The 20868-nt window shown below is 44.9% G+C and overlaps 1 protein-coding gene across 3 annotated transcripts; it reads left to right on the top strand.

Moving 5' to 3' along the window:
- The first annotated feature begins 1533 nt into the window (after window positions 1-1533).
- smfn (small fragment nuclease) lies at window positions 1534-20285 on the top strand. Of its 3 annotated transcripts, none has more exons than XM_077594871.1 (6): window positions 1534-2147; window positions 5023-5134; window positions 6665-6773; window positions 10147-10200; window positions 11103-11252; window positions 19518-20285. In XM_077594871.1, the coding sequence occupies exons 1-5, from the start codon at window positions 2040-2042 to the stop codon at window positions 11221-11223; spliced, it is 504 nt and encodes a 167-aa protein (XP_077450997.1). In that variant the 5' UTR covers window positions 1534-2039; the 3' UTR covers window positions 11224-11252; window positions 19518-20285. The 3 variants fall into 3 exon arrangements, with proteins under 3 accessions (XP_077450997.1, XP_077450998.1, XP_077450996.1); XM_077594872.1 differs by lacking the exon at window positions 19518-20285 and adding an exon at window positions 4593-4879 and having other exon boundaries at window positions 11103-12268; XM_077594870.1 differs by lacking the exon at window positions 19518-20285 and having other exon boundaries at window positions 11103-12268.
- The last annotated feature ends 583 nt before the right edge of the window (window positions 20286-20868 follow it).

Raw genomic sequence — 20868 nt, forward strand, 5'->3', positions numbered from 1 at the left:
TGTGGGGGGGTGTGTGTGTGGGGGGGTGTGTGGTGTGGGGGGGTGTGTGTGTGGGGGGGTGTGTGTGTGGGGGGGGGTGTGTGTGTGGGGGGGTGTGTGTGTGGGGGGGTGTGTGTGTGGGGGGGTGTGTGTGTGGGGGGGGGTGGTGTGTGTGGGGGGGTGTGGTGTGTGGGGGGGTGTGTGTGTGGGGGGGGTGTGTGTGTGTGGGGGGGTGTGTGTGTGTGGGGGTGTGTGTGTGTGGGGGTGTGTGTGTGTGGGGGGTGTGTGTGTGTGGGGGTGTGTGTGTGTGGGGGTGTGTGTGTGTGGGGGGTGTGGTGTGTGGGGGTGTGTGTGTGTGGGGGGGTGTGTGTGGGGGGGGGTGTGTGTGGGGGGGGGTGTGTGTGGGGGGGGGTGTGTGTGGGGGGGGGTGTGTGTGGGGGGGGGTGTGTGGTGGGGGGGGGTGTGTGTGGGGGGGGGTGTGTGGGGGGGGGGGGTGTGTGTGGGGGGGGGGTGTGTGTGGGGGGGGGGTGTGTGTGGGGGGGGGTGTGTGTGGGGGGGGGGTGTGTGGGGGGGGGTGTGTGTGGGGGGGGGTGTGTGTGGGGGGGGGGTGTGTGTGGGGGGGGGGTGTGTGTGGGGGGGGGTGTGTGTGTGGGGGGGTGTGTGTGTGGGGGGGGTGTGTGTGTGGGGGGGTGTGTGTGTGGGGGGGTGTGTGTGTGGGGGGGGTGTGTGTGTGGGGGGGTGTGTGGTGTGGGGGGGGGTGTGTGTGTGGGGGGGTGTGTGTGTGGGGGGGTGTGTGGGTGGGGGGGTGTGGTGTGGGGGGGTGTGTGTGTGGGGGGGTGTGGTGTGTGGGGGGGTGTGTGTGTGGGGGGGTGTGTGTGTGGGGGGGGTGTGTGTGTGGGGGGGTGTGGTGTGTGGGGGGGTGTGTGTGTGGGGGGGTGTGTGTGTGGGGGGGTGTGTGTGTGGGGGGGGTGTGTGTGTGGGGGGGTGGTGTGTGGGGGGGGGGTGTGTGTGTGGGGGGGTGTGTGTGTGGGGGGGTGTGTGTGTGGGGGGGTGTGTGTGTGGGGGGGGTGTGTGTGTGGGGGGGGGTGTGTGTGGGGGGGGGTGTGTGTGTGGGGGGGTGTGTGGTGTGGGGGGGGTGTGTGTGTGGGGGGGTGTGTGTGTGGGGGGGTGTGTGTGTGGGGGGGGTGTGTGTGTGGGGGGGTGTGTGGGTGGTGTGGGGGGGTGTGTGTGTGGGGGGGTGTGTGTGTGGGGGGGGTGTGTGGTGGGGGGTGTGTGTGTGGGGGGGTGTGTGTGTGGGGGGGTGTGTGTGTGGGGGGGTGTGTGTGTGGGGGGGTGTGTGTGTGGGGGGGTGTGTGTGTGGGGGGGTGTGTGTGTGGGGGGGTGTGTGTGTGGGGGGGTGTGTGGGTGTGGGGGGGGGTGTGTGGGGTGGGGGGGGGTGTGTGGGTGTGGGGGGGTGTGTGGGTGTGGGGGGGTGTGTGGGTGTGGGGGGGGGTGTGGGTGTGGGGGGGGGTGTGGGTGTGGGGGGTGTGGGGGTGTGTGGGTTTCATTTATTCATTCATTCATTCATCTTCCATAATGCCCATCTACGAAAGAGTTGCGGGGGTTGCTGGAGCCTAACCCAGGTGTCTTCGGGCGAAAGGCAGACTATACCCTAGACTGGTCGCCAGTCAGTCGTAGGGCACACAGAGGTCCGACCCCCCTTTATAGCCACGATAATCAAGGTTTTACTGTACATGTTTTCGTGCCTATACAGAAATACAAGTACACAAGTACAAATATAAAGAACTGTATTTGTTAAATATTACAGCTATGAGTATATGAAAAGACTGTAATGTCCCCCTGTTGAGTCATTACCTTATCGTGTTGGTGGAGCTATGTTGTGTGGGGCATTGTGCCCGGGGTAGGGTCACCCATGGCAAATTGGTCTGAGGTGAGGGACCAGACAAAGAATGACTCAGAAGACCTCTTATGATGAGCAACACTATTGAACGACATCTTCCCTGGCCCAGACGCCGGTCACCGGGGCCCCACTCTGGAGCCATGCCTAGAGGAGGGGTGCGATGGCGAGTACCTACACCCATGGGGCCCGGTCGGGCACAGCCCAAAGAGATGATGTGGGTTCCCCCTCACATGAGTTCACCACCTGTGAGATGGGCCAAAGAGATCGGGTGCGTCTCTCTCTCGAGCAAATATTTACCTTGAGATACGACACAAATTTTGATATACGAGCATACAGAGAGGCTCCTTATGAGAACATCATTTCGCCGCAACTCCCTCGTTTAAATATCTCTATGAGCACTCTGTGGAGCGTAGCATTTTTCAGTTCCCCGTTAGTTGGTGCAGAATGGTGTACGCATGGCGTGCATTTGCACCGCCATCTTGTCCCATTGTGTTTCGTGAATTGAATTTCTTTATCTTGAAAGAAAATTTTCCCATTGAAGCTTTTCGTAACCTGAAGTACAGACATTCAGAAGTAGAAGTACCACTGTAAAGTGGTCTTCTATGGCTACCTAGCTACATAGTATAATTTATAAGTATATAAGTGACTTTCTAATTACCGTATTTTCACCACTATATGGCGCATCGCATTTAAAGCTGCAGTGTCAGTAACGAGTGCTATTTCTGTATTTGACACACACAAGACGCATCGCATTTAAAGGCGCACCCACTAGATGGTGCTGCGCTAAAGGAAATGTCAACAAAACAGTCAGATAGTTCAGCCAAACTTTATTAATAGATTACAAATCAGCTTTCTGACAACTGAATTCACTCCCAACATGAATAAACAAGTTTTTTTAAATTTTCTCCGAGGTTAAAGTATTAGTATTTTCGTGACACAGCAATAGCATAATAACTCATGTTGAACAGGTGGGCATCTCACCAAAGTCGTCATTAATCGAATCAGTAATTTCTGACTTCCTGAAAGCGCGGACCACAGTTGAAACTGAATAACGACAAACATAAATTTAATGTGCTCGATCAACCGAAATGCAACGCCGTTTTGTATATCTCAGCATTCACTGGCGCACCGGAAATAGAGTCTGGGACTGCTTGCCAAAGTTGCCAGAGCTGTTGCGTTTCAATATTTATATAGTTCGCAGTCTAGCTTTGAATGCACTGTTGACGCCAACATCTAGCGGCAGGAGTTCTTTTGTAAATCCAGCCGGAATGACGGCGAGCACCAAATTAGTGTGCTCGCCGTTATACTGGGTGTATTGACCAAAGAACTATATATCCCAGCAGTCACTGCGCAGTACTTTTTCTATGGGGAAAATAGTAGTCGGGGGCTACTTGCCGTAGTTGTGATAGCTGTAGAGGATGGTGTACCCTACCGCCTGATTTATTTTATTTTATCGTGATAACAATTTTAGAATTGGTCCATATATAAAGCGCACTGGATTATAAGGCGCCCTGTCTATTTTGGAGAAAATTTAAGACTTAAGTGCGCCTTTATAGTCGTGAAAATACGGTACATGCACAATTCTTGTCACTCATTGAGACCTTCATATGCACCTTTATCGTTAGCAGCCTCTCCTTTTTTAAACTGCAGCTGATAATTTAGTTTTTTGTCCATTGTACATTACAATAGTACACCCTTAAACGAAGTCTCAACTTCAGTTTTAATATCTTCCACAAAAAAGCGTAATTTCGCATTTTCAATATCACATACCGTAAAACCTCTATTTCAACGGAATGCCGTTCTATTTTTCAAATTTTCTCCCATAGTGCCGTTCAATTAGAGCTGCCGCTCTATTTTTCGACTAGCTGGTCAGAATTTTGAGAAGATGCGGTAAATTTTATGGATGATAAGAGAAACCAGGTAACATATACATATTTTTTTAACAACAGGCATAAATGCATAGCGATTACTGGTAAGTAATGACAAATTCACTGGTGAAAATCAAGTGACACGTCGCTGTTGTAGCTGTCCTCGCCATTCACATCACCTTCCGCATCAGCGTCGAGTGTCTGAGTGAGTTCACGTTCATTGTCGTCAGCATTGGTTCGCGCTTGCTGGAGAAGTTGCAAACCAGTCTGAATCGGGCCGTCTGACCTGAAACAATGGATCTGGCAATCCTTCGAGCCGTCAAAAGGGGTTGGTGCTCGCAGGTTGCCGAATTTGGTGTAGCTCTTCTCGCCGTGCAACATCCAGTTCTCGTAGAACTGTCGGACTTTGGCCTTGAATGGGGCGTTCCAGTAGACCTCGGGGGGCCTTTATACATTTGGTGCAGCCTCCTGGAATCATGGCCACATCAATGTGGAGCTTCTTCAATTGCTTCTTGCTGGCATCGCTAATGTGACAACGGTATCAATCCCAGGCCAGAAGGCGCTTGCCATCTGACCACCTTCTCAGGTTGAGTTAAACCTCTATTTCACCCGCATCCCGCTCTGTTCTTCAAACTTTTCCCGTAGTGACGTTCAATTAGAGGGTGTTGTTCTATTTTTCAATTCTTCCACCAAGGTGCAATTAGAGGGTGCCGTTTTATTAGAGGTGCCGCTCAAATAGAGGTTTTACGGTAACTTGTCAGTCTCCATTAAATATTATCCGCACTTGTTGAAGAAAAGCTGATTCTAAAGACAATCGGTCATGTCCAAACGTTATTTACCTGCAGGTGTGACGTCATCTCAGGGAGACAGGACATAACAGGACATACGTAGTCTGTGCACTGACCACCATGGAGAGTTACATCCCGAAATATGTGCTTGAAAAACGTGAATCCACAGACAATGCAATCAATACTTGAGCATTTTGTGGAAGACAAACTGAGCTGAGTTCCCCTCATTCATCGGATTCGGCAAAGTGCAACAAAATAGGACTGTGCCAAGCTCTACATAATCTAACAACATCGCATGAAATTTATTTTTTTCCCACTTTGTGATATTAAACACAGGCATGTCGGTAAGACGACCAACACGTAAGCTACGTTCACTTTTTGCATATTTTTGCTTAGTCATTCAGACCAGGCTTCAATTGTGGGTGCTTATAATAAGCATCCACAATTGAAGCGCATGTCTAAATAACATGTCATTAATGTTTCTCAGTCTGGACTGACCCAAGCCGTACGTAGGAGTAAGGTCACCCTCGAACAAGCAGAGAATGAATTTCTATCCTTTGTTAGACAACACACTCCACCGGGTCAGTGTCCTCTTGCTGGTAAGTTGCGTTTTGCTTTAGCAGGAGAATTTTATGATTACCGTATTTTCACGACTATTCAGCGCATCGTATTTTTAGCCGCAGTGTCAGTAACGAGTGCTATTTCTGTATTTTAAACACACAAAGCACGCACCGTTTTATTAGACGCATATATATTATATATGGATGAACATCGAAACGCAATAGCGCTGGCTACCGGAGGCAGCTTATTTCCGGGTTCCGGTGCAGTGACTGCTGGGAAATATAGTTCTTGCACGCTACACCCACACGCTAAAAACACGTTTAAAAAAAGCAACGGAAGCAAAACTGAGTTCGGAAGTACTTTATTTAGACATTTTACAACTTACTCAAGTCATCATCACCTACAAATCCCTCAAACTCCTCATCTTCTGTGTCCGAATTAAACAAATGCCCAAACGAGCCTTCCAAAAAGCCGGGTCCCCTCTCTTCGTTCTCAGAGTCACCGTCATTTCCATGTGGCTCCTTAGAAATGATGCCGGCTTTGGCAAAAGCTCAAACAACCGTGCAAGCATACACGTTCGCCCAGGCGGCCACAATCCATTCACAAATCGTAGCGTAAGAAGCCTGCCACTTTTTGTGAAGCCAGGCATGGCATATATATATTATTTATGGATGATTATCGAACCGTAATAGCGCTGTCTACGAAAGCAGCCCCAGACGCCATTTCCGGTGCGCAGTGACTGCTGGGAGTCCTTTTGTCAATACACTAATGGTATCAATATACTACAACGGCGAACACACTAATTTGGTGCTACATGCACCAAATGCACGCTACATCTGCACGCTAAAACACGTTTTTAAAAAGGCAACGGAAGCAAGACTGAGTTTGGTTGTACTTTATTTAGCCATTTTACAATGTACTCGCGTCATCACCAACAAAACCATCAAAGTCCTCATTTTCTGTGTCCGAATTGAACAATTGTCCATCGAAAACGCTGAGTTTAATACGTTCGTCCAGGCAGCCACAATTCATTCCCAAATGGTAGCTAGCTAGTAGTTAGCGTAACTATTCCAAGGCTGTCTTCCATGGTTCGCAACTGCGTTGATGCCGATCGCCAGGCCACAATCCATTCACAAATAGTAGCTAGCTAGTAGCTAGCATAACTAGTATTCCAAGGCTGTCTTCCATGCTTCGCAACTGTGTTGATGCCGAGCGCCAGGCCACAATCCATTTGCAAATAGTAGCTAGCTAGTCTTGATGCCGATCGGCAGGCCACAATCCATTGGATGTATTAACAAAAAAAACTATATATCCCAGCAGTCACTGCGCAGTACTTTATCTACGGGAAAATAGTAGAGTCAGGGGCTGCTTGCCATAGTTGTCCTATCGACTGATTTATTTTATTTTATCGTGATAACAATTTTAGTATTGGTCCATATATAAAGCGCATTGGATTATAAGGCGCCCTGTCTATTTTGGAGCAAATTTCAGACTTATGTGCGCCTTATAGTCGTGAAAATACGGTACTTTTCCTCTGATAAAATGCCGCCTTGTTTCTTTCTGTATAGGAAATTCTGTGCATGCTGATAAAAGGTTCCTAGACAAATATATGCCACAATTCATGAATCACCTCCACTACAGAATAATAGATGTCAGTACTGTTAAGGAGATTTGCAGGTAGGTTTTATGCTCTTTTGCACCATTAAATTGCTAAGTTTTGTCGTTGATAATTTGCACTCTATTCAATATAAATCTATAGCCAATATTTTTCAAATTAATTTAATTCCAAAGTGCCAAAATCACATAATTTTGTTTGTTTCCATTTTATATAGTGTATGTAGAATTAACCAGTCACCCTCTGTTAAATGTGTTTTACACTTATTGAAGAAAAGCTGATTTTACTTGGCCACGCACGATTGTCTTGGAAACTAGTGTCGTGCGTGGCCAAATATTGCTTAATAGCTGTTTTGATGTCATCTGAGGGAGACACTACATATAACTCTGTACACTGATTAGAGGTCCGCTCGAGCCCGACCCGAAATTTGGGTCGCACCCACAGTTGAAGCCTGGTCTGAATGATTAAGCAAAAATATGAATATAGTGAACCCGAAATTCGGGTCGGGCCTAAAATGTCTATCATTACTTCGGGTTTGGGTCGGGCCGGGCTTCTCTCTCACTGAAAAAAAAATGTACAGTGGTACCTCGAGATACGAGCTTAATTCGTTCCGGGACTGAGCTCGTATGTCGCTTTACTCGTAACTCATGAACGTTTCCCATAGAAATGAACTAAAAACAAATTAATTTGTTCCAACCTTCTGAAAAAACACCAAAAACAGGATATGGGATTGGAAAAAGTTTTATTTCTTCTAATTCGCCATCTATTAACAAAGTAACACAACTACTGGTTTAATATTACTAAAATGTGTTTAATAGTACTAAAATTATACAGATTCCGAAGGGGGTAGAGAGAGAGAGATGGACAGAGAGAGTGGGGCGGAGAATGGGGGCGCATTTTGCACGGCAACACGCTCGTTTCATAACATAAACAAATTTAAATGAACTTGGATTGCGATGCAGACACACTCAAAAATAAGTTTAATCTAACCTTACACTAAACTTAATTCTAATTTTGTATTTAAGTTTGATACCTTTACCCCTCAGATGCAACCTATCGAGGGTTGTTTGCTTTTATCTTCCCTTCAAAATTCAGAAAAAGATGCACACAAATGTCCTCACCATAGGATAACGCACGGCCACTTGCCAACGAGAAGTAATATATACTCCTCGTACTAGCGATCGCTACGCCATTCGCGCTGAGTGACGGGGAAAAAAAACACTGAAAAAAATGCAACGCTCCGCCCACTGCTCGTAGATATCTGTTATACACGAAAGAGATGGGGCAAAAAAGACAGTGCGCTAAAATCATAAACAGCCTCTCATGTCTTGGCCACCTGGCTTTCTCGTATCTGGAGATAATTTTTTGCTCGAAATTTTACTCGTATCTCTAAAACAGGGGTGTCAAACCGATCCTCAAAGGGCCGCAGTGGGTGCAGGTTTTCATTCCATCTCAACAAGAGGATACCTTTTGCAAGTGTAATCAATTATTAAAGTCAGGTGCTACTTATTTTAGAAGACACCTGATTGGTTAAAATGTCGGCACTGGATCGGTTGGAACAAAGACCAGGACCCACTGCGGCCCTCGGCGGAATCGGTTTGACACCTCTGCTCTAAATGCTCGTATGTCGGGGTGCTCGTATGTCGAGGTACCACTGTGCAAGTATGAACACAATTCTCAAATGGAATTTACAATTTTAAACCCTTATAGTCTAATTAATCATCATAGTATTTAAAAAATTTTCAAAGTCTGATTCATTCTCCTCAGATTCACCAAACAATTGCTTCCATTCTTCAAGTTTTTTTTTCCCCAAGTGTAAGCATCGGCCAATAGAACGGGCTCTCTCGCCCCATCTGGCTGGCGGACAAAGACAGGTTTTACGTCACCGGCAGAGGGCAGCGTTCCACCTAGATTCGTGTATAACGCGCACCCGATCTTTGCTTCAGTTTTTGGTACAAAATTTTGCGCGTTATACTCGAATAAATAAGTAGTTTGCAAAATAAATAAGTTGGCGTCAACACAAATAAGTGGTCACGAAGGGACCAAAGTGACTGAAGTGGTTAGCAGCCTACTATGAAGACCCGAATAATAGTAGGCACTGGAATAATAGTAGGGAGTGGAAAATTCCAAATGAATTAATAATAGTAGGCACCGGAATAATAGTAGGCAGTGGAAAATTCCAAAAATAATGACTATTAGTAGGCACGAGATAATTAGTGTCTAAACAGATTCGATGCATGTTTTTTGTAAAACGGATCTCGTTTTACGCATTTCGTCTCTAATCCGGATCGTCTCGGTCACTGGTAGCAGACGAAAACGTCATCGTCAACTGCTAATATTGTCATGGTTTAAGCATGATATGCGCACACACATTCCCCTTTCACACGAAACAGGAAATGATTAAATCATTTCCTGTTTCGTTATTTAAGCAGCTATGAGTCATAGCGCTTGGGTCCGAATACATTCACGGTCGCGTCACGACAACGCGGCGCGACCATAACACTTTTACGTGCACCCTATGTGAGTAAATATGTGCCGCGTTGCATTTGTACGGTTTTCTATTGCTTAATACAGGGAATTCCAATCATTAATACGGGGAGGAATTGGCCCAGGTTGACAGGTATGACATTGTAATTATGTATATTGCAACTCTACCAGTGGCAATTGCACATTCTTACTAGTACTAGTACGTTAGTAAAAACAGCACGTGTGCTTTACACGTAGAAAGTTAATGACATAGAACAATGTTGCTGCTGCACGGACTTAATTGAGGCAAAAATTAATAATCGTAGGCACCCGAATAAGAATCGTAGGCATGCGAAAATTTGAGTTGAAAAAATAATCGTAGGCATACGATTATTCGGGTCTTCATAGTATGGAGTTTGGATCCTCGATGAAATCTTCGGTAGGCGCCATAAGGGAGCTTTTCAGGAGGAACTTTTGTGAGAGGTTTTCGGCACACAAGGAAGATGTTGATGGGGAGTTGTGACCGCTGTTTCTTTTGTGGTACAAATATGCTTTTGTCAGGGACGTGAAACTGTCAATACGATTGCCATATTCCATGGCTGTGACTGTGTTGTCATATATCTCTGGGACGCTTTGTTTCAAACTGTAAGCCATATTAAAAGTTTCTAGCCGATTTCTCAAAGAACTAAGACCACGTTCTTCATCGTTATTGCCATCATTGTTTGGGGGGAAATTAAAATTCCACTTTGCTCCTCCGCGCCAACCCGTGTTACTGATTTAAAAAATGCTTGTAAATTATTGTATTTTGTCTAAACAAGTCGAAATTGTGGAAGATTGTATTGTATAGTTTTCATATCTGTGCATCACTTTTGCTTTAAATGATCCCCTTTAAATGGTTTAAAAGACCCAATGGTATTTATAATTTATTTATTATTTTATTGTATATGGATCTTCTCCCATTTTTTTCAGGAGGTGGTTTCCTGTGGAATATGAGCTGGTACCTCATAAAAAAGCAATGCACAGGTAACAAATAGTAATGCAAGATTACTGGGAACATAAAATTGCTTTTGTAATGTATCTGTACCATTCATTTGCAAACCCTCCACAACCCCGGTGCTCAACTACTAATTTTGAAGGTCCCATTAAAAAAACCAAAGGTACCTTTTGGCTTTGGCACTGTTTATTATTTTGGCCCATCATGAATTTGACATAAAAATCATGCTTCACAACAGTGGTCCCCAACCACAAGTCCACAAATTGGTACCGGTTTGCCAGATAAATAAATATTAACATTTTAAACCTCACACACGAGGCACTGTCGATGCTCAATTATGGAGATCATGAGCCAGTGGAGCACTGTACTTGCGATATGCCAGATCTGAAAGACAGTTTCTAGCAATCACACCCCTAATATAACCCACCCAGTAAATCTGTCAACACTGCTTCACCTACGCACAAACACACTCACTCTTCATGCAAGAAGTGTGGCCGGCAGCACGCTGTGAGTAAGTCACGTTTCCAGATTTTAATGTGTCATGGCTCCACAATCAACCGGCTCAGCTGGTCTTCCTCCAGTTTCAAGTCGTCGCCAAAGCTGCTCCCTGATCACGTCCGAGTCGAAGGCTTGCTTGGGGGAGCTGCTGAGCCACTCTTGAGGATGTGGACCAGGAAATTGCGGTTGCTGTTCCCCAGGTGGCACCTTCAGGGGCGTGGCCATGGATGAAGCCTGCCGCTGCCGGCTGACTCTAAGGAGCCGCCCCACAGCTGCTGGATGTGGCAATCCACTTTTGGCCTACACCAGTGCAGCTTCAGTTCTATAAGCCCCCTCCCCTCCCCTTTGGTTTGCGAGAAAAAAATAGGGGGAGCTTTAGCACAGCTTTACAGGGTAATTAACAGAAACAAACAAAGTTTGTTTTCTCTTTCAGAGCCTTGGAGGACATCAGGGAGAGCATAAACGAGTTGAAGTACTACAGAGCCAATATCTTCAAAGCCAATTGTGACGTACAAAACGGCTCAATAGGAACAACAACAAGAAACAAACAATAAATTGCAAACATTCGAGATCAGTGAACATTGTGCGTCAACCAAATTCTCTATATATAGAGCTTTTGTGGTTCATTTGTGTCTGTATTCTTCAAAAGTTTATAAAACAGCTAACTTGTAATTTCCATTGGTTATTTAGTGTTGAGTTTATCATCATATGTATCATTTATCAGTGTTATCCTACATTTGCTACCGTATATGAATGTCTTAATCGCGCTGAAGTACTCAACGAATCCTTTCGCCTGCTATGAACTTTTTGTGCTACGACTATGGACTTTGGATACACCTTTACACCTGAGAGTCTGGACAATATGTTTTGACATTCTGGGAGGCTGTCCAGGATTGAAGAAGCAGTTCCCGCAAATAATGTGATCTCAACAGTTATTTTCACCAAGAAGACTGAAACTGTTTGATGGAAACCAGATGGTCTGATTTGGAGACTTCGTACATACACACTTTTCCTTCTGTACGCTGTCCGGTCCACTATGAACATTCACAAGGTCGAACACAAGTTAGCACGCCAAGACAGATGAGTGAGATTTTTAAGCTTCTGCAGAAGGAGAGCACGGAAGGAGAACAGACGGAGTCACTCTGCGTAAGACTCCGGTCATTCTTCGACTGTCTCCGTTCTCCAATCTCCGACCAATCTCTTTCTGCATCAACTGTTTAATTAGGGCAAGATTTTGTGACATACAAATCTATTCCTGAAGAATAAAATTGAGGGAGCATCCAGCTATGTTAGAGAAGAGTAATGAACGAACAGAGAAAAAATAAGTGCTGTTTTTCCCCTCACCGAAATAAGTGTCTCCAACTGTCAATTAGTAAACTTGACATAAATGGTCCTTCGAGTAAAAGTCACAACCTGAGGTTTTTCAGACGCGGAGTCGACTTCTGGACAGACCGTGGCTATGGAACCCCAATTTTTTTTCCAGGACAGATTTGGCTCTGCAGCTGGGGAGCTGTCAGGATTTTATTTCATATTATTATCATACATTTGCTTGCAATGAAGAAATGCTTTGATTTACTATTAAACTTACTTTGCTCATCATTATTAGTTTCACCCCACCGACGAGTCATTACCTTATCGTGGTGGTGGGGTTTGTATGTGCCAGTGACCCTTGGAGCTATTTTGTCTGGGGCCTTGTGCCCCTGGTCGGGTTACCCATGGTAAACTGGTCTGAGGTCAGGGACCAGACAAAGAATGGCTCAGAAGACCTCTTTTGGTGAGTAAAACCATTGAACGGCGTATTCCCTCGCCTGGACACGGCCCCACTCTGGAGCCACGACCGGAACGGGCGTGATGGCAAGCGCCTGGTGGCCCCTGATCCCCGGCTGCAGAATCTGGCTCTTGAGACGTGGAATGCCACCTCTCTGGTTGGGGAAGAGCCTTAGCTAGTGCGTGAGGTTGACCTTCAGCAGGGTCCTTGGGGGTCATGGGAGTTCGCCGAACCAGTCTTGATGTGCTTTGTGGATTTGGAGAAGGTGTTCGACCGTGTCCCTCGGGGAGTCTTTTGCGGGGTACTGCGGGAGTATGGGGTTCTGGAACCCCTGTTATGCGGGGTCCGGTCCCTTTACGACCGGTGTCAGAGTCTGGTCCGCCAGTAAGTCGGATCCGTTTCCAATGGGGGTTGGACTCGGCCAGGGCTGCCCAATGTCACCGATTTTGTTCATCACTTTTATGGACAGAATATCTAGGCACAGCCGTGGCGTTGAGGGGTTCCGATTTGGTGGCCTCAGTATTGCATCCCTGCTTTTTCCAGATGATGTTGTACTGTTGGCGTCATCAGGCTATGATCTCCAACTCTCGCTGGAACGATTCGCAACCGAGTGTGAAGTGGTCGGGATGAGAATTAGCACCTCCAAATCAAAGACCATGGTCCTCAGTTGGAAAAAGGTGGCATGCCCTCTACGGGTTAGTGTGGAGGAGTTTAAGTACCTTGCGGTCTTGTTCACGAGTGAGGGAAGAATGGAATGGGATATTGACAGGTGGATCGGTGCAGCGTCTACTTCTTTTTCCACCCCTCCCCTGAGTTGAGACGTACATTGTAATGAGGACCCTCGAATGTAATAAACAACATAAAATGTGTAAGGTCAGTATGGAGTTGGCGCCAACTGTTCGTTCTCCTTGCAAGTGAAAATTCCATAAGACTGTTTTTTCGTCTTTATCAATGCGTGCATTTGGGGAATGCCAATTTATCACTTATTGGTCTTTCAAGCCTGGGAGTTGATATACCGGAAGGAATCCAGGAGCAGAGTCGACATCTGGGGAAGACTGTGGCCATGGCATTTAAGACTGTTGAGTTTATTATCATCATATGCATCATTTATCGGTGTTATACATTTGCTACCATACATGGATGTTTTAATAGAGCTGTAGTACGCATACTGTATCCCAGTGGCGGGTCGTGCATTTTCTCATAGCGCCTTCAACGAATCAATCCAACCCTCAAAAACTATTTTATGGCTATAAAACCTCTACTGCAGCTACAGCTGCGACACAAAATGGGTGTCCATGGCGAAACGGCAAAAATTGCACTAAAATGGGGTAAAATCCACTTCCTAGCAGCATTTATTGATTGGATACAAACACTGGAGCTTTTCAGATATCAGAAGGCCCGGAGGACGACTTTCCCCGGGAATTTCATACAATTGAAATATTATTTAGGAATACAGCCATATTTTACTCACCAAAAATCCTTTTTAACCGTACACAATATCCATCCTCCTTTCTTCCTTCTTTTCTATAGCCATCGAAGCTAATGCTGAAAGTCGAGCCTTTTTCTATAGCCATTGAAGCTAATGTTGAAAGTCGAGCCTGTCCTGTCCTATTTCTGGAATAGTCCGCCTTGAAAATGGCTTTACATTAACACAACAATATATTTGCTTGTGCAGCTCGCTCCAGATACGGTTTGCGATCTCTGGCTGGATCACTCTGGCTTTAGCCCGCCTACTCTATCACTAGCCAATCATAGTTGGTGAAAGCGATGACGTATCCCTACGCCTGCGAGAAGGCAATGACGTATCCCTACGCCTGTGACAAGGCATTATGGTGTTGCCAACTTGAAATCTGATTGGTTAAAGCAACAGTCTTATTGACGCTTGTTTAATGCAGCAGAGACTGCAGAACTGATTGTGAAGACCTTGAGGCAGATTTCTGACCCTGGCAACAAATAATGGCTGAAATGTGATTGGTTAAATGCTTCAATATGAAAACACATCTGGAAGCAGTGCAACCAGGGGGAAAGCAATTAAAGGAAGCTACCAGACAATTTGGAATTATTTAATAAGTATTGATGGACAAAATATAATATATGATTCAGATATTTCTTAGGCCAGCAGAGAAGACCTTGAAGGCGGACGTTTGGTAGATCGGGTTCGCATGCAATTGATAGATTTTAACATTGGGTGAATAGGGATTTAATGACTATTATTTAACATTGAGTGAATAGGGTTAGGGTTAAACAAATGAAAGTCTCGTGACTCAAACCTCGGGACTCGCGAACCCGGCGACCAAACATGCGTTCTACCAAACGTCCGGTCGACCAAACGTCCGGTCGACCAAACGTCCGGTCGACCAATCGTCCGGGGACCTAACGTCCAGGGACCAAACGTCTTTCGACGAAACGTCCGAGTACCAAATAATAGTCACAGGTGAAGAGACGAGTATTTGTCTATAAAACTGATAAAAGGGCGTCAGTGTCCTGTCCTGGGTCAGTCCTTGGTATGATTGTGTTGCGTGTGTGGTGATAGCCTAGGGAAAAACAAACGATGGAGGAAAAAAATAATAACGGGGAAATTTCAGCCCTGATTGCACAAATTCAAAATGAGTTGATCAAACAACAAGGTGGATATTGATCATTTCCCAAAACAGCATCTGGTGTTTAAGGATTGGAAATTTGTTAAAAATTAAAGCGCTTCGAGAATTAAACATCTAAATTTATGGATAGACAAAGCTGACTTCGCTGGCCAGCTTAATACAATGAGAAAAAGGTATACCTGCAGGTAAGAGTTAATTCAGCGCAAAAGGAAAACAAATATATTGATGAAGGTAGTTATAAAGAGACAAAAAGAAAATGGGGTTTTAATAGAGAACAGAGGCAGACATAATTCAATTCGGTTATCTAAATTGGTTTTAAGTGCACTCAAATTTGTATGTCACAGTCCTGTGTCTCATCTCTCATCTCATTTTCTGAACCGCTTTATCCTCACTAGGGTTGCAGGGGGTGCTGGAGCCTATCCCAGCAGCCTTTGGGCCAGAGGCAGGGGACACCCTGAATTGATGGCCAGCCAATTGCAGGACACACAAGGAGACAAACAACCGTTCACGCTCACACTCATATCTAGGGGCGATTTAGAGTGCCCAATAAGCCTGCCATGCATGTCTTTGGAATGTGGGAGGAAATTGGAGTACCCGGAGAAAATCCACGCAGGCCCGGGGAGAACATGCAAACTCCATACAGGACCGACCTGCATTTGTATCCAGGACCCCAGAGCTGTGAAGCTGACGCGCTAACCACTCAGCTGCCGGAATGCCCCAGTCCTGTGTCTTCATGTTTATTTTTCTCACCTTTTTTCTGTCTCCCAGTATTCTCACAGCTGTGATCTAATGTGTATGTGTTTTTTGTTGCTATCAAACTGGTCCAGGAGTCTTTCCCACAGTCATTATTGTTGTTGTTTCTCTTTTATCGTGCTTAAATCTGTGCGTTATTAGATTAGATAAAACTTTATTCATCCCGTACTCTAAAAATTCACTATCTCATTAGCAAAAAGGTGAGAACACAGACACAGGAAAGACATTGTAGACAAAAATAAATAGGTAATGAAAAAGTGAATAAAACAAACTCATGCAAGGGGTGGGGATTGTTGTCCATGATTGACATCATCCTGGCCATTACAAACTTATCTAATTGCGGAAACTTTTTAGTTGTGATTATTATTTATCTTGGTATTACTGCAGATAAACCGACACAATGTGTTGTGTGAGTTGGGTTAGGCCAGGGGTGCTCAATACATAGATCCCGATCTACCAGTAGATCGCCAAGTTACTACTGGTAGATCGCACTACAATAAGGTTTGTCAATCTGTTGATTCCCTTAGCATGAATTTGGCATACTATCTGCAGTAAGCTCGTGCATGAATCAGAAGTGGGTTTTCACCCCCATTACCTATCACTCCCATACATGTTGATAAATCTCACAACATAATCTATTGTGAATTTTAAGAACATGCATAACCGCTGAGCTTTGTTAGGAGCTTGGAAAAAAGGCACCTGACATGTTTTTTGGGAGGTTGACTCCCTGAAAAGTAGATTTTGTACATCATACCAGTACTTGTATAAGGTATTTAATATAATATGAAAATACAGTCATACCTCCACTTACGAAATTGATTGGTTCCAGTTTCCTTTTTTCGTTACTTGTAAAAATCGTAAGTAGAGGTGTGTTTTATATGTAAATTCTGTAATTCGTTCCACGGTCCTCACACATCTACCAACTAAACTCTTTAAAATTGGTCAACGTGTCCCAATGTTATAAGAAAGATGTGAGAAACACAAAAATGAGAGAAAATGATCTTAAATGCATTTATTAATGTCACAAAATGAATAACAAGTATACATACAAACCCCTGTTAAAACGCATGGGAACAAGAGAAAGCTACCGGGATGCAACAAAGAGATAGCACACAAACATGAACACATTTAATAAACACAGCATTAAGAATTCAAACCAAAACATTATTCAATAACAAGCATTAACATTTTGTGATATCTTTGAAATGTAATTTTACACCAATTTTATAAGTCACTACTGGTTCTTACCTGCTTCTGCAGTGCTGGATGAACATTTTGGCGAGAGAAAACTACAAAGACGATTGCCTTTGAGGACTTTTTATAATGTTTCTAAAATGCACAAGACGTCAAAGTGGGCACAACTGGTGAACACTTTTTCAGGATGTTTTTTCCACGAAGTCGGAAAGTTCGTTTCTCCCCCATTTTTTTTTTTCAGATTTGTGCAGTTGCAATGGCTGCCTCGTTGAATTCCTCGTGTATTGCCGAACGTTGCATTTAGTCATGCGTCTGTTTTGGTGCACATCGACCAACTAACTCGTCAACGTCCTTACTACTGACAACACGGCCCAACGCCTGCCCCCGCAGCACAATTTAACCCACCAAAGGCTGCCGCTCAGGTTGAGGCAGTTGGCTAAAGCTTCCCCAAGCATAAATAAGTTTAAGCAGACAGTGGGTTAAAGAAAATGGACGCTTGTTGTGAGACAGCAGATGAGAGCCCAGTGTATGGTGGAGTGAGCTTTTAAAGCGAGGATCGATGCATCCGCGACAATACACTCAGGAAGGTTCTGGTTAGGCAGGGCGAGACCCAAATCTTTATTTGCCAACCTCGCGTCTTTTATAGGCCGTTATCATGAAGGATCTACCCTTTACCATCATCGTTTTGGCAGAAACATACCATTCTAGAACGTTCTCTTCACAGGTCAACCTGGTTCTGGTGAGTGTGCACGGACCTACGCATACTTGATTAATTAGCTCTCATTCCACTATATTCCCTCCTTTTGTACTTTTTAACTACAAACACAATAGTGCAGTTCCAACATTCGAACACATCACATAATTCAGTTCTGTTGGACTTCCGGTGCAGGATGGTCCCGACGAATGTGGCTGGAGCGATATTTCCACTTTATCTCCATCCAGAGGATTATTGTGCCTCTGTAAGGCCGGCATCTGGGGTCCCCCTGTCCCTTTTCTCCGATCACCGGTCGATGATCAGTACAGTGTCCGCTGGATGGACCCCAGGTCAGGAAAGCCCCTCCTCGTTGTCTTGGGACAGTGGCTTGGCACACCACATTCTGGAGTTGGTTGCTCGCTCCACCTCTTCCCATCGTCAGCCTCCTGGATGGATCCTCTTTGTTTAAACTCCCAGGAGTAGTTTATCAGCAAAAGGCAAATTTTAGGAGTCCAGTCCGTTCTGGCTCCTCATACAGATCTACTATGGTTATCAGGAGCAAAGCATTTACTTTGCTGCAAGTAAGTATGATGCTAATAATGATGAGCAAAGCAAGATCAATAGTTAAGCAAAGCGTATTCTTCGTTGCAAGCAAATGTATAATAACCCTGCTCTTTACCCGAATCCCCTTACTTGCAGGTCAGGGCTAGAAAAGGAAGAACAAAATCAATCTCACCCAATTCACTTTCATATTGATCATAGGCACAGACATCAATGCTCTCACCAGTAGGCTGTGTAATAAGTGGATACAATTCTTGCAGTTTGGAATTTGTAGGCGCAATTTATAAGTCAATTTAAAATGTGCAGGCAATGCCCACCCAACCTCAAATTAGGAGCAAACGCAGCCATTGAGATCCCCACAGAGAAGACCAAATCTTTATACTTGCCGAAGGTCTTATCCCACCAGTCTGTACAGGCGGACAATTCCACTCCAGAATGCCTCTTCATATTCTGGTTCAGGGTCTGCAGGCCTTCATCTTTCTGCATTTCAAATCATCAAATTGATTTTGTTTGAAATGTTCAACGGAAGCACTATCTTAGCCACTAACTGTGAGCTTTATACTTGCTGCCAGCCCAACTTTATCCCAAAGAAGTATGACAATGCACTTCCGTTATCCATTTCAATTCTCCGTCTAGTAATTTTTATACTTCTCCCATAACGCACAGGCTTAAGCACAGGATAAAAAGAGAAACAACACCAATATTGATAGACGGAAAGACTCCTGGCCCAGTTTAATAGCAACAAAATAAAACACATCACATACACATTAGATCACAGGTGTGAGAATACTGAGAGACAGAAGAAAAACATGAAGACACAGGACTGTGACATACAAGTTTGAGTGCACTTATAACCAATTCAGACAACCGTAATGAGATGTCTTAACTCTTTTCTCTATTAAACCCCAGTTTTCTTTTTGTCTCTTTATAACTACCTTTATCAATATATATTTTTCCTTTTGCGCTGAATTTACCTGCAGGTATACCTTTTTCTCATTTTATGAAGCTGGCCAGCAACACAGACACACACACAACACAATCATACTGTCAGGCCCAGGGCCAGACTGGTGGCGGGGTGTGCCTGCCATCCAATCACAGTCCCAGCCCCTGATGAGTCAAGCGCTTCCAGGTGGGAGTCATTAGCCAGTGAGGAGTATTTAAGGCCACCAAGAACATGACCACGCCGCTGGATTGTCTTATCAGTTCTACTGTTAGGTACCCTCTCGTAATTCCTCATTGCCTGCCTTGTTTGATCTACGACCTCTTGTTTGCACCCAGGATTCCGACCACGCTCAGCCCCACGACCACGGACCACGGTCAACGATTTCGCCTTCGCCCTTTGTACACCCCACTCTGGACTTCCCGACGGAGTTCACGGCGACCGACCATCCTTCTAATACCAACGACTCGTCTACGCTATCCCCTCTTGGCCTTGCCCTTCGCGGGTACGATTCTAATAAAGGATTCGAAAACCAGACTCGTAGCCCTTGCCTGCTTTGGGGTCCTCCATCCCCGATCGTAACACATACACTCACGAATGGAAACATTCACATGGACTCTCCAGAGTTGTCTTCAATTCTTTTGAATATGTCGTCATCCTTCGGTACCCAGGTGCAGAGCCGAAGTCCAGCCGATTAAAAGGGTCTTAAATGCCGTGGCCACGGTCTTCCAGATATTGGCTCAGGCTCTGCGTCCTTCGGCATATTGACTCCGGAAGTGGGTCTCATATTGAAATGTGTATTTTGCCCGTTTCTAGTCATGACTCCACGAGTCTCAAGCTTCTCCTTAGTAGAGCTCTGTCCTGTAGACAGATGCGTCCTTGAAGACTTGCAGCATTGTCGTTATCTTCCATTTGCCGGTTCATAACAAATAGCTTACTGTATGAAGTAGGGGAAAATCCCATCCCTGTTCGGTTTCGGTAGCACCCTCTTGAGAGAATAAAGGTGAATGTAAGTTGTCTGTCTCGGCGGATTTGTGAACGACAGCCTTGCCTGTGGTTCACCTGTGCCCAGAATATTCTGTAATAAAAGCTTCAAAGTCACTGTTCATTGCCTCCAGCCTGTATTTGGACAACCAACATCTTCCACATCCGAAATTAATCGAACCCGAGAAGGAAGACAGAGTGCTCTTCCTTCAACACTCCCAAGCTCGAATACAATAAATGTTAGGTTCACCAACAGACAAAATCAACTATTGAATTAATGTCAATAAATCAATTGGACTGTTAAGAAAATGATTTCAATTCAAACAGGTGAGTCAGTGGTTGTATACTCCCCGGGTTAATTTAAATTCTTCTCAAGCGATACAATGGTCACAAAATATAAAACCGCACACTCCTCTTCTGCCTAATACTTCCGTGAAGGGAGGGGTGATTTGCCACGCCCCCCGATATACAGTGGCACCTTGAGATACGAGCTTAATGCCTCAAAAATACGACTGAGCTCGTACGTCGATTCCCAAAGAAATGAACTAAAAACAAATTAATTTGTTCCAACCCTCTGAAACACACCAAAACACAGGATATTGGAATGGAAAACCATTTTTATTCGTTCTAATTCGCCATCTATTAACAGAGTAACAGATAACTTGGTTATGATGTTTAATAGTAATAAAATTAGACGGATTTTAC

The sequence above is a fragment of the Stigmatopora argus genome, unplaced genomic scaffold (assembly GCF_051989625.1).
Source record: "Stigmatopora argus isolate UIUO_Sarg unplaced genomic scaffold, RoL_Sarg_1.0 HiC_scaffold_25, whole genome shotgun sequence".
NCBI lineage: Eukaryota > Metazoa > Chordata > Actinopteri > Syngnathiformes > Syngnathidae > Stigmatopora > Stigmatopora argus.